The 14416-nt window shown below is 42.2% G+C and overlaps 1 protein-coding gene across 1 annotated transcript in view; it reads left to right on the plus strand.

The window, feature by feature from the left end:
* Positions 1–14416, plus strand: part of FSHR (follicle stimulating hormone receptor) — an 84235-nt gene that overhangs the window by 46791 nt on the left and 23028 nt on the right. The window contains exons 3-4 of the mRNA XM_056357678.1: positions 8057–8131; positions 8511–8585. Of these exons, the coding sequence (XP_056213653.1) occupies positions 8057–8131; positions 8511–8585 (150 nt within the window). The remainder of the gene's footprint in view (positions 1–8056; positions 8132–8510; positions 8586–14416) is intronic.

A 14416-nucleotide genomic window follows, 5' to 3' on the forward strand; every position in this document is an offset into this window, starting at 1 on the left:
GTCAAATAAGACTCTAGATGTATTGAATCGGGCTCCTCTTTGCTGCCATCAGCCACGTGGCAAAAGGCTCAGGGATTGTATGTAATTGCCATGTTTGTATTGTGTGTCACCTCTGCATCCCCAAATACAGAACCTGCAGGTTTGGGCTTAATGGTATTTTTTTCTGCTTTTAATAGCACAGTATCACAATCAGATAAGTAACAGCCATTACACACTTGTTTTGTAAAGCTTTTGACTCAGTAGCTTCTTGCTGATGCTTGTGTTTTCTCTGGCAATCTGTTGCAAGGCAGAGTTTTGGGTTTAACTTTGGAAGCATAAAAGAATCTCCTTTTCCCAGGTAGGTAATACCTGAGGGCCCCAATCATACAAATATTTATGCAGCAGGGTCTTGGCTGAGCCTGGAGCCAAAGCTCGGGGGTAAGAGTTTGCAGGGCCTCAGTTAGACACAAACCAACAGAAACAGTAACTAGTTTTTATGGAAGGGAAGAACGTATGCAAATAGAAAAGAAGGCAGAAGGAAATCTCTGTGCTGGAAAAAAAGTATTTCACAGGGAGACTGTAACATTGAGTAAGAGAAACCTAAATCCCTTCAGGAGGACATCAGAAAGATGTAGTGGATGGTGTTAGAAGCTGTAAGATAATGTCTGTGTTCGTGATTGTGTTTAACATTAGGTAATGCTAATATTTTTCTCATAATGGCTCGAGTCATGGAGATTTATTTTCATCGAAGTGGGTGTCACATACTGCATGATTTGCTCTGCTGAATACTCAGAGTCCTCTCATAAACCTGGGGAGATTTCTAATGCCAGAACTGAGGAGTCAGAGGAAATTTTTTACAGTTTTCCCTCTTAGCTAACAATTTTGGTTGTGCCTATCTTAGACGCTTGCTGTTCTGGATCTGCTCTGCATTGGAGTTAGTAGTGAACTGTCCTCCAGAGGCCTCTTGTGCATGTGTGCTTCCTTAAAGCGTTTCCAAATGGGCTGCTGAGTGTCTGGGAACATCTGCTTCAAGATGGTCTGCTTGGAAAGGCTGTAACTCACCTCTGCGTCCTGGAAGCCACATGTTCTCCCAGTCCAAGATGGTCTGCCTGTTGATTTTCCCCATAAATTATTTTTCCCGTTTCCTCGTTGAGCCGCTTTCCTGAGTGATTATCTCAAATGTAATCTCCTCATCTACCCAGGTCATCTTAATAAAACTATTCATCATTAGCTGGCTATCAAGGCCAAGTGCGAAGTAATGAAAGATAAGTGGCAGTAAATGCTGCTGGCCCATTTCCATGGAAGGAGTTAGGATATGGGCATGATGCTTGCGTCAGCATCTCTGAACGAGGAGGTCCCTTCCTCAACTGCACAACCACCTTTGTCTGCCAGGACGGTCTCAAGATCCTCTGGAGCCCATCCCAGAAAAAAAAGTCATTGCCACGGTGGGTGTTTTTATTTTAGAGACGCTTTTCTGCCTTCTCTGCAAGCTTTCATAGTCACAGGTCAAGTTTAGTGATGCCTGAGTGCAGGGGGCAGCAGGCACATCTGCCCCAGCAGCTGGAGGGACCAAGTTATAGACCCCATCCCTGTGGGCTGCCTGCACGGAGCCGGCGTTTCTGTGGGAAGGTGCTGCTGCCTCCAAGGCTCCACTCCTTGCTTCTTCGACTCTACACAGCTTCTCAGCTTTGCTGGCAATAAACTAAAACTAGTATAATACATCCCCGTAGAGCTAGAGCATGAGAAGATATCCACCCCCCCACAACTGTACTGATTATAAAATCAATTCTTATAATGATGTGGCTTCTGCTGTTGGATCCGGTTGTTATCAGTTCCAATTCTGCAGACTAATCGCGCACTTTTTCAGATTAGAGAGACCAATTTAAAACTGTTACATGGACAATTAATTTGATGCAACCAAACTCTCAACAGACTTTCATCTGGATTGCTGGGATGGTGCTTAAAACACCGATAGAAATAAAATCCCCTTTGCTTCCGTCTGCTGTGCGGAAATTTGCATTTTATTTCTCCCGTGCCTGCATTGATTTATTTGAGAATATAGTGTCATGCCCTTTGGGGAAAGCAGGAAGACGTAGTAGTATTGGTGCCACCTGATAATCTCCTTCAAAGAGTTACATATACATTATTTTGCTCTAAGTGTGAAATCACTATTAATACTCAGTTGGTTAAATGTGTATCCCACTTATTGGGTCAGGTCAGTACAAGGTGCGTATATCTTCAGCAAAGTAAAGAGATGATGAGAAGAGTCAGTGCTTGAATTCATTTTTGAAACGTCAATAACTGCTAAGATATATTAGCCTGTAACTCCCTGGTGTTCAATAAATCATGGTAGGGAGACAAGTTTTTCATGTTCACAAGGAAAGTGGCAGTAGAAAGTGTCAACTATCTATTTTTAAAAGGTCAAAAGTCTCTAATACTTCTAAGAAAAATAGCTTTTCTTTTGTAACCTGTTTAAATCAATGTAGTAGCATTCTGCTGTCACTTTAGAGGGAAGTTTTCAAAAGGAGGTTTCAGACTGGCTTGTTTCTGATCAGACTGAAAGAAATAAGAGCTGTTTCATTTAGGACATGGAGGCAGAGGTAGCAGGGTGTTTAATTTTTCTGTTCAGACACATTGCAGGCTGGACCCAGGGGTGCTCACCCAGTGAATGCTGGGCAGGATTAACACCATGTTACTGCTAATTCCTTCTTAAGTTTGACATAAATTGTGACATCAGTCAAACTACCAAGTCAAACTGACCTGGCAAATTGGTCTAAAGAGTATTTATTTCTAAAGAAAGGGTGAAAAAAGATTTAAAATGTTGGCTTTTTTTTTCCTTCCCTTTTCCCTTAAAACAATGCAAAGCTATTGATTTGTGGCGGTGCAGAGAGCCCAGTGAGGCTGCCTGCTCTGGGAAGCGGTACCCGATACTCCAGTATCTGGTGATTTCAGGTACCTATAAAGTAAAAAAAAAAAAAATTGTTCACAGGAATCCACAAGATATTTATGCCACAAAAATCTGCCTCAAATGCTGAGGGTAAAAGGCCATAATGTTATGACATATCGCAGGAAATATAAGGTGAAAAGATGTATATACGTGTATGTATATACACCATGTACATACCTGCTCTGGGAGGGAATTCAAGGAAAAGTGCAGGAATCTGCAGGGAGGGGGTCACAGCCAGCGCTACAGGGGAGGGCAGCAGCTGGGGGCGAGGATACCCCCTTTGCACCACGTGCCGTGCCTGTGGGCAAAGCACAGCCACCAAACAAATGCCTGAGAAAACTCGACGCACAGGGCAGCCCCTCTGCTGCTCTGCCACGGGGAGATGAAGTGCGGAAATCCATAAATCCCACATTTACTGTGATCGCCATACTGCTAAGTTCACCAGTTGGGCACCAGTTCCTACTCTCTGTCATTCCTGCTGCTGGTATGACAAGGTCTTCATGCCCAAGAGCATCATCCCTGGGTGCCGTGTGAGGGACCGACACTGTGATCTGCCTTAAGCTGGTCTTCTGCCACTTGTGTGCTTTGCTCTTCTTTTGATGCAGGTTTCCATTTACTCATCTACGTTAAATTTCTATACCTGTATATACACACACACACATTTGTTTTAAATAGGCACATTTCCTAGCAGGGGAAAAATGACCCTATCCCTGCCTGTGTGCTCTGCTTTGATCCTGAAAGGATTTCTTATCATAAAAGACATATAAATGTCCGGTCTTTTATTCTTTCATTATTTTGAAATACGAGACCACTTGGCTGCAAGACCATTAGTTTGTGAGTTTAATACAGTCTTGCTTTTGCCATAAGACTTCGATTAGTCTAAGAGACTTTTTCTTTAGAGGACTACAAAGAAACTGCCATGAACTATAAATTCCTTGCTAATAGAATTGTTTAAAAGGCTGTTTCAATGTATCTTGATTTTTATGGGGTGTGCTTTGAGCGCAGCTGGTTTGCAGAGGAATCCTTCCGATGCTTTGTGCTGGGCTCTGCTGCACATGCCGTGAAGCTCTACCCCTAGACCTGCCTAAGGGCAGCTTTGCAGGCAGGTTAAACCAAGCTAAGGCTGTACTGGCATGAGGCAGCACCTTCCTCCTCCTCTTTGTTTTCCCTCTCTCTCCCTCCTGTCCCTGGCTCTGGCTATTACACATGGAACTGCCATACTGCAGTTAGTTGCTTGTGGATAAAGAATGACGATTACAGTTTTCTGCATTAATGCCAAATTAGGGGAAATTCCTTAGTTGTGTGATGTTGTCTGACCTTAAAGTCTTATATTCTCTTTGAAGAAAACCTATTACTCTTTGTCCCTTTGCTAAACATTTTTACCGAATGGTTTTTCCTCTTTTAAGCTGTGTCTGAGTACACAGTTTATGCTTTTGAGGATCACTGTGGATTTCAATAGAGCTGTGCATGCAGTGTGAACTAAGCTTAGGCAGATGCACCGAGTGGTTTGGGGTTTTGGAGGTCTGGATTTTTTCACGAAATTGCCCCTAGAGTGTTTTGCATACCGTCTATTCAAAGGCTTGCATGCGTCAGAAATGATGTTCAAATTGCTGTCTGGATTTGCTGTGATAGCTAGTAGTAGAGTTAATAGTATCATTCATTACAAACAAACATTGTAATAACAGTCCCATCTTCGCTTGTGATGACATATAATAAGATATGCATTATGAGCAATCATCTGTTTGTGTATATTTATACTGTAAGACAAATCACTTGCACAAATACTAGCCCACAATCCCCTTTTTCTGTTTGTAGCTGCTGCTGCAGGTACTGTTTGCTCTCCTCTGCAGAGGATCTGAGTCTGCTGGGTTGGTTGGTTGATGTGAGCAGCAGTGGCTTGTACTGTTAATGCCACAGATACCTGTATCAAAGACAGTGTTCATGAGCACAGTGTGCATTTTTTTGCCAGGTGTGAATAAATTGTTCACACAAATTATACAGCCAAAACCCAGGCTAATGCTGCCTGTTGTTACCTGTGTATGACTGGCCTCCAAAGCAGAATGTTTGGGTTGTTTTTTTTTTAATTTATCCTTCTTACTTAAATGACAGCCTTAACAGGTATATGGACATCCCAAAGGACAGGAATAGCAATGGCCTTCTGCCAGAAAATGACAAAGAACAATGATAAGTAAGGTCATCACTAACAGGATTTCCTGGAGAAAGTGTAGCAGAGGAGGCACAATTCATTTTGGGGACAGAGGGTCTTGTCCTTTTCCCTCACCACCTGCAACCCCCTGAACATGGAGGACAAAGCTCAGCGCCAGAAGGGTTACTGCCTTCTGCCATTGACTAGTGTCCCTTTTGTTCCCTTTACTTGTCTTGAGGGGCTCCTAACCACAGTGACCGAAGTAGTTGTTTGCTTGAGCCGGAAGACAGCAAAAAATATTTTAAATGGACATATTTTCACCACCTGTTCTGTTATGTTTTTTTTTTTTTTAAAAAAAAAAAAAAAAAAAAAAGGCTGTTGCCTTTTTACCTGTGAATGGGAGTATTAAAATGAATTCAAATGATTCAAATCATCTTTGAATTCTGGTTCTGAATTCGGAATCAAATCTCTGAAACACCCCCCTCAAGTGAGTGTTATTTATTTCTTTTAGAAATTTAGTCTTTAAAAAACTTAATCTTTTAAAAACTTAGACTTGCAATCTTAGAGATTCCAATTTTCCTACCTCTGTTTTATTTCTTCCTTAATTATATATTCTCCAAGCCTTCCAAAGTGTCGTGACCTGCTCACGTCCTGCTTTAATCAGATCTGTATCTTTCATTTGTTGAACTCAAACAAAGCCCATAACCTATCCCACTCTCAGAAAGCCAAAACACTCTCCTGATGCAGAAACTTTGGGGTTTAAGCATCCCATTAAAGGAGGTATATGGTCCAAGTTGTTCCAACGTTAGATAGCAGATTGGATCATAAAAAATTGTTGCCCTCGACAGCCCTATCTGTTGGGTGAGGTCATTAGCATGTTGTGGTTTCGTAATTAACATATTTTTTTGTTTGTATAAAGCCAACAAATCTGCAACATTTTCCCCTGAGCTGTTTCGTGGCATGAAGTCTCTTCTGGCTAAATGGATTTGTTGGTATTAAGTGTTCTGCTTTTTCTGTGGATTTCTTTTTTCTAGACAACTGATTTTCAGATTGTGGGAAATGGCAAATATACTGCTGACCACCAAAAAAAGAGCAGAAGTTTTGCCACAAGCAAAACCAAAGTGAATCTTAAAAGTCTGAGACACATCCCATGTTGTTGAAACTTCTAGACGAGTTAATTAAGCAAGTGACTTGTAGTGTCATATAAACACAGCACGGGGGGTGATTGCTTCTACCATGTGTTCTATAATACATCACTTTTGAGAAAACAGGAAGATGATAAAAAGTCTTTGAAACATCCCTTGCAATACCTGTGTACCTTGCATGGCGTGAAGGAATCCTGGTCTCAGGCAAAGCCTTTTGTTCCTGCTCAAACCTAAATAACAATGAGGAACTTGTTGGCATGTGAGCTGGTGGGTCAGCACTGCTAAGCAATCCCAGTTCTCATTGCACCCTCCCAAGCGCCTGTTGTCAGCCCTGATGTACTCTTATTTTCTTGTTCTCCAGTCAGTTTAGAGCTCCCAGAGCAGAGGAGAGCTGGATCTTTTCCATTAAAAAAAAAAAAAAAAAAAAAAAAAAAAGAAAGGAAAAGAAAAGAAAAAGAAAAAAAGAAAAACATCAACTTGAGGAAACAGGAGGGAAAGCTTCTTATTAAACCAAGAAATATCAAAATATTGAGGCATTTTTTAAAGTGGAAAAGGTCAGTTGAACAACTTATCTTCTTTTACAAGGCTTTTGTCTTAAATGGGCAGGTAATGTGTCAGGTATGGTTCAGTTGTTACTCAGAAGGAAGTGGAATAGTTTTTATACCACTTGTAATAATTTTTGTTATTATTTTTTTGACTGTGCACCTATCATTACAACCTATTTTTTACCCCAGGCCTGTTCAAATCCATTTGCAACCATCATCATTCCAAAAGAACAAGATCTCCAGGAAGAAGTTCCAGCCAGCTTACAATCTTACTGTTTATCTGAGGTTTCATTCCACAGAAGTGCACAGTTCCCTTGCCATTAGAGTCCAATAGACCATCACACTACCACCACATCATTTCCATATTACAAATTTTACTTCCTACAGCTGACGTCAGCCTGGGAAAATAGCATTTTTGTGCCGTTTCCAAACACAGCAGTGGGGAATCTTTTGACATAGCCGTCCTTACCTTGACTTTCCTGGTCGCTGCCAGCATAAGGGCACAGGTTGCGCTGCAGTGATTCCCGCTTGATTCACCAGGAGAACTCCTGAGCTCTAAATTGCACCAGAGCCTGAGACCTCTCTTTGCCATCCCACAGATTAAGGAAGGAAAGAAATATGTACTCGGGACCAGCAGGAGATGCACTCTGGTGTGTTGATAACAGAAAATGGTCCAGTTCTGTTCTGCAGCCCTGTGGCTGTAAGCGGGCATTAACTGTATAGAGCTGAGATCAGAGGGGGTTTTCTCCAAGGTGTGGAAGACTTCTTCATGCCTGTGGTCTCCAGCTCCATGTAATAAGGATGGGGCTGCTGGTGGCCTCCTTTTACACTCTGTAGTTTGCACTGGGTCAAGAGGGCAGCATGTCCTACAGCTGAAGTTGAGTCATGTTTCCTGGGAACTTTTGAGCTGGTTTTATTTCAGTCACCTTTCACTCCCCCTTCACCCAGTTAAAAAATGTCATTAAATCTCTATTGGCAGTTAGCGATGTCAGCCATCCAGCAGCCCACGGTGGGTAGAGCCTGACTGCCAACGCACAGGGAGCAGTGCCAGCAGGAGGGGCAGGGCCGCTATTACCGACACAAACCTCAGGCTCGGAGATGTCTGTTCCTAACTGTTGGTGTTTGCCTCGGTGGCATCTCATCAGTGTTCCTGGGGTCTGTTTTCTTATCTGGTCTCCACCTTGGTTTTAAAACTTATCGGTCATCTAGGAAGAAGTTCCTTGCGCATTTTTCACTTCTCCCTTCTCTGCTTCACTGTGGTTTGAAATATCTTGACTTTCAAATTATTTTTCAGAGAGATCTCACAGAATGATGCCTTGGAGGTCATAGAAGCAAATGTGTTTTCCAATCTTCCCAAACTACATGAAATGTAAGTAATGAGCGATCTAAATTCAAAGGAGACAATTATAAAAATTCGTTATATGCAAGTACAAAAGGCATTTTGGTTCAGGTAAACTCTGAAGAATTCTAGCAATACAAGAACATTTGAAATCTCCTTTTGTCTTTTCCATCTTCTTATCTAACTGTCCCTTTCTTTCCCTAGTCAGCCTGAAACTTATCCTCAAACCATTGCCAATATCAAAAGGTGATGTGGTCTGCCAGTCCGTGATAGGCAGAAATCATGTAGATCTTCTGCTGTGAAAAAGAAAATCTTAGCATATACTACCACTACATCATGGGGCTGCCATAAATATTTTCAGATCAATATATTGACACATTTCCTCTAATGTTTCATTTCCTCTTTGCAGAAGAATTGAGAAGGCCAACAAACTCGTGTACATTGATCCAGGTGCCTTCCAACACCTTCCGAGCCTCAGATATTTGTAAGATCTTTTGTTCTTTGCAAGTACTACGGTCATTTTGAATGATACAGATGCGTTACTGTCTAACCCGTTGGTGATAAACAGGATTATGCCCTTTCCTTGTTACTAGTTGCATATTGCCGATCCACATTTTTACTCCCAGACCCGCACACAGTGCTCAGAAAAGCTGGAGGTAATACCTTCCATGGCATAGTTCCATGTGCAAGATCCTTCAGCCTTTCTAAGCAACAGGTTGAAACGGAGCGAGGAGAAGAGGAGCCGGGCCTTTCTTATGTCTACAAAACCAGGTTTAGGCTGAAACTCCTCTTGAGACCTTTGGGACAAAACCTCTCTCCCCTCTCTTTGCTGTGGGTCTTTGCCAGCCTGCTCAAGAGCGCTGTTTGCACAGCTGTGGTTGCTACATCTGGCCCCATGGGGTTGCCATCAGAAGTCGGTGATAATTGAATCTATCCTTAAAATAAACTGTTACAAATATTTTCAAAGCTTTTAGCGCGTGACCTTAACATGACTAATAATCTCTCCTCTGCGCTAAACCCCCAACGACGTGCAATGGGCTCAGTTTAACAGTAACTGGGTTTAATCGCCGTAGCTTAAATAAGCCCCATGGCGCTCTTTGCTGAACAACAGCTTATACACCCAGCAGATATCAACGAAACTTCTGTGTGTCCATCCACCCGAGCACGTGCACCCAGGTCCTGTTTTCCTGACTTATACCAGAAGCCTTGCTCATACTATAAGCCTTGTTTTCCTTACTTATCCAAGGAGCCTGATCACCATCTCTACATTGGAGTACATAAAAGTGCTTAATTGCCCGGTTAGATATTTCTTAAAAACGGGATGAAATCAGGTCAGTGGTCTAATCAGCATAGCTCCCAGTAAACTAATGAGTGTTTAAAGTCTCTGAAAATCACTAGTATCTGACAGGTTCTGGGCTCAAAAATGCCAAGAGGCATTCCTCTGGATTTGAACTTGAAGATCTGAGATGTAAGATTTGCACTTTTTAGAGATAAGGACTATTTAGTGCTACACAAACCATTATAGTCTGAACTCTCATTGAAGTGGAATATGGGGTTAGAGTTGTGGTAGGATTGTTGCTCTCCCCAGTATTATTTTGACTGGTACCTGCTTTATCAAATCCACCAGGCATCTTGATTAACTTTTGTATGTGCGTAACTGAAACACAGATTTTCCTAACAGTAGGGAAATAAAGCTGTAAGCCTGCATCTTGATGAGGAAAAATCCAGCGCCTTTCTCCTTTCAAGTCATAGTCATTCAGCAGTGACTGCTGTCTTTGAGTAGTTCTGTCTACCTATGAACAAAACCACAATGTTTGTTTACCCCATGTAAAGTCCCCAGAACAAGCTGCTATGGGTCGTACAGTTGTCAGGTGTACAGGTGGGTAGAAAGTGTGAGAGCACGTTGATCTCATACAAAATTGAAGAAGAAGAAGAAATATGAATGCACTAATGAACACACTCATTTCAGTGATTTTTTTAGATGTGGGGCACAGAAATTATAGGTCATGAGGAACAGGTAAATCCCCACTTTAAATATCTGGTAGTGGAAGTTTTTCTCTTGATGTTAGTGGATGCTCCCTTGTTTGAACATTTTGTCATTCCATGCTCCTATATGCATTGACTCAAACATTCATAGATACTACCTGTATAAAAATTCAGCTGTAGCAGCAATACTGTGATCTATAGAAGCAACAGATTAAAAATATAGAGGTTTGCTTGTCTAACTATTCCCCACTCCTCTTTAGCTAGTTTTAGTAGCCAGATGAAATCAGAGGAAAATATATTTGGAGTATTTTTGAAGGTTTTCTCTCTTGTGGGCATACAGGACTGGAAGAGACTCTCCAGGCTACTGTATCCTATTTCCTACTGGTTCCACTTCATGTATCCCATTAATTAAGTGCTTTATTGACATTCTTGATGCACTCCACAGTTCCCTAATTTCTCTCTTTTTTTTCCAGGGGAGGCTTTTCCAGAAATGCAATGATTTGGTGACTAGAATATTTCCTCTAATTTTATTCATGGCCACTTAATTCACATTCATTCTTGTGACAAAGCTTTTCTCTAATTTAAATTGATAAAATTAAGCTTTGGTGTTTACTCCACTAATGGATTTATGCTGCATCCCCTCTGTGCCTTCATTCCAGGAGGCAAAAAATACCCACAACCCTCTTGTATGACTATAAATAGTACAAAAGGTGCAAGCTTCGTGGCTCCGAGTCTCTGAACAGATAAATGTGTCTTTTGCGCTAATGACAAGGTTTGAGGTGGCTGTGCTAGGGGTATAAATCAGTGCAACGCTTTTGGCTTCACTGCAGCTACATCAATTCACACCACAGGGATCGGGAGCAGGACACGAAGTCCCCATAGGAGCGTTCAAACTAGCAACGAGCCGAGCGTGATGCTGAGTCACATCATGCTCAGGTCACCCTCCCTACGTAGCCATACCTTCGTGCTCTCTCTAGGCACGTTCCTGTAGGAAAGGCTGCTATTGTCTCCATCCCCTTGTTTCACTCACTTGCCCCTTTAGAACCTCTCCCTTGAAAAGGCAGAAAGTGGTACTTTTTGAAAGAACAGGACTGCTAAAGAGAAAGCAGAAACCTTGACAGCAGGCTGCAAAATAGCAGCTGGTAAAGGTACCCCAGTCCTGGTATTCACCTTGCCAGAGCGTACGAGGAAGGGTCAGTTTGTGAAAATATAAGGCAAGATGCTCAGGGGAGTTAATGGGTTGATGGGTTTAGTGTTCAGTTTTGGGTTCTTTTTGTTGTGGTTTTGATTTGGGTTTTTTTACACAATACAGAAGTAAATGGTTGTAGACGTGTGGGAGAGTTTAAAACAATTGAGAAAAGGGTTCAGCACCTGTGTGGGTAGAAATGCTACCAACAGCTACTTGAGAAATGATAAAAATTTTAAGGCCCTGAAGGGAAACTCAAAAAACTTTGTATGTCACAGCCTAAATTCTCCCACTAACTACTGCAAGTTAGGAAGGAATAGCAAGTGCTTTCATAATTTCCTCATCACAAAACAGACTAGGAGATTCTGTCCAACTCTGTGCGGGGTTGTGTGTGAGTGGAAAAGCAAACCTGATGCTGGTCCCACTCGGACGTACTCCTGTTGCCCGTGTTGTGTATCTTCTTCCCAGCTGGTGTCCGTGCCAGCTTCCCAAACAGTCCACATCAAGGCAGCAGAGCTGGAGATGGAAGCCCTGTACTCAGAGAGGTCCTTGGCCCAACCTTCTGCCATAGACCCCACTGTAAACCTTTGCAGCCCTTCCTGGCCTGACCCCACCAGTCAGAACAGCTGGCATGGGCACCCCCATATCACAGCGTAAAGAGGTATAGCTAGACCCTAAAAGAGAAAAATTAAGGAGTATTAATGCCTGAGACTGAGCCTGGGCACCATAGCCCATCAGTTTAATGACTTTTTCAACTTGTTGCTTGCAATGTTTCCTCTGTGCTCTTTCAAAAATAGTTGTATAACCAATAGGTCTTACCTATGGGCAGGCAAAAAGTTCTGGCTAGCCATGTCAGTCCTCTCATCAGCTTTACGGGCTCGTTACAGCTGCCAGCTGTTGAACATTAATATGCTTCTATCTCTTTCAGCTTGGGTACAAATGTATTTCCCACTCACCCCACTCCCTTTGTTTCCTGCATCATCATTACTAGTATGGCAAAAACACTAAAGAGGGGGGAAATGCTTAAAAAAATGCAAATACTCTAAACCTTCTAGAAAAATGCAACCTTTACTTTCTTACCAGTCTTTTAGAAGAAGTGAAGAGAATTGTTAATTGGTCTTCTTGGATATATGCCAAAGAGCCAGACTGCTTCAAAATGGTACCTTATTGACCTTTTCATGGGTACAAGATTATTTATCTGGCTCTCATTAGGGAGACCTGTGGCAGTCTCTGTTTAATAATGCAGTGATGGCTTTTCAAACCTATTTTCTTTCAAAAATTAGTTCTCATGTGTAACCTGTGTCCTTTGGTGTTTTTTTACAGTGGATGTGTCATGGATGTCCTGCATTAAGCAATCTCAGCTTAAGATAGAAAGATTTAAGCATAACACTCCTTCCAGATTAATTTTGAGGGCATACTACTGGGTTGTTGGAGGGGAGGGGAAAGAGGTTGCAAAAGCATGTGTTTCATCTGCAAAATAGTGTGCATGGTGGAGAGCAGAGCCCAAGTCTGAAGCCTTGTGGCTACTTATACCTGCCTGTTGCTGTTTTGCGGAGGACCTGACACGTGTAGCGGGTAGGGTTCCTAAATCCAAACCTGTGTTTGCTGCAGATGCAGCGAGGCCCACAAAATCGATGACCCTTTGCATGGACTCGGCTCTTCAATCAAAAGAAGTGAGGCTGCCCTCGCTCCTTTTGCACAGCTGCCTCGCGCTTAAAGACCTTGTCCCAGAAGCGAGTGCTGTGGATTGCAGGCTCAGCTTAGCCTGTGAGGTTGGGGCACGTAAGGCAGAGAAATCTCCTGCTGGAGTCAGGCTCACATGCAGGATAAAGTAACCAGCATGATTAAGGGACACAAAAATAATGCTCCCTGAGTGATGTTGTATTTATCTCTGCCTACCTTGGGTTTGCAATTTAGCAAATACTCACAATAAATTGATGAGGTAAACTGTATTCTCAGTTTTGTCAGAATAGCTTCTACCAATTTGGTGTAAAAAAAGAGCAGACGTGATGCTACATCTGGAGATAAGCAGCCAGAATCTTCCAGGAACTAGTTTCTGCGAGATTTTTTTTTCTTTTTTTTCCTCCACTGATCATGGTGCTATGTTTTCTTAAGTGCTGACTGCGGTAAGCCTTTTCAGAAAGACAATTAATGCTTTGGAAAGCAGCCATCAGCCATCCGAAAAACAGGTTCTTACCGAGCTGTTTATGCATGGCAATGGGGGACTTGGTTATAACAAAGATTAAAGAGGACACTTGTTTAAAGTGAGGCTCCTAAGGATGTATACATTGTATGGTAAATATATTGACAAAACTGTCCTGCAGGAAAGATATTCAGTAAATTGGATTATCTACATTCTAACAAGATTATCCACTTAAAGGCCTCTGGAGATTTGCTGGTTGAATAAAAAGAGAGGGAAGGTCTAGGCTGCAGTCTAGCCAAGTATTATTTTTTTTTACTTCTTTTTTCTGCAATTAATTAAAAGAACATCCTCTCCTGCTCCTAATCACTGTTCTGTGCCTCTGTGCAATCAGAGCTTTGTGCCACCTGTAGACGTTCTTCAATACATAAGGATTTGTCAAAGACACTTTCCTCTTCGCCTCATGATGTTCGGTTGGCACCAGTACAAACTAAGCCCTGAACACTTTGGGCTTACTGGAAAGCCCGGGACTATGGCATCACCTTGAATGTCTTTTTTCACACACGCATGGTGGAAGCCCTGCTAACCAGTGTGGCATTTTGGTACGTCGGGAGTAAGTTGCCACTGGGAGCAGTGCTGGGATAGCATACCTTAGAGTACCGCCGCCTTTCATGACTGCCACGTGAGGACTGAGGTTTTCTTGGGAAAGTATTGTAGAAAGGAAAGCTGCTCATGTCTTCTCTGTCCTGCAACAGCCGCACACAACTTGGCAGCAGTTTGCTTCTTCATTTCCCCACTAAAGGAAATGCGTGCCATAATTCGCATTTAACAAGGGCCTCATAAAACGAATTGCATGAATTTTTAGCATATGACTCATGTAAAATTAAAGGCAGGTTTCAACTAAAAACCTGTACATCTCCAGGAGTTTAGAGAGCATACTTTAAAATACTGTAAGGGGGGAGCTACAGGTTCTTCTATTGCTTCTAATTTTTTTCAGCTAACT

The sequence above is a fragment of the Falco biarmicus genome, chromosome 12, assembly GCF_023638135.1.
Source record: "Falco biarmicus isolate bFalBia1 chromosome 12, bFalBia1.pri, whole genome shotgun sequence".
NCBI lineage: Eukaryota > Metazoa > Chordata > Aves > Falconiformes > Falconidae > Falco > Falco biarmicus.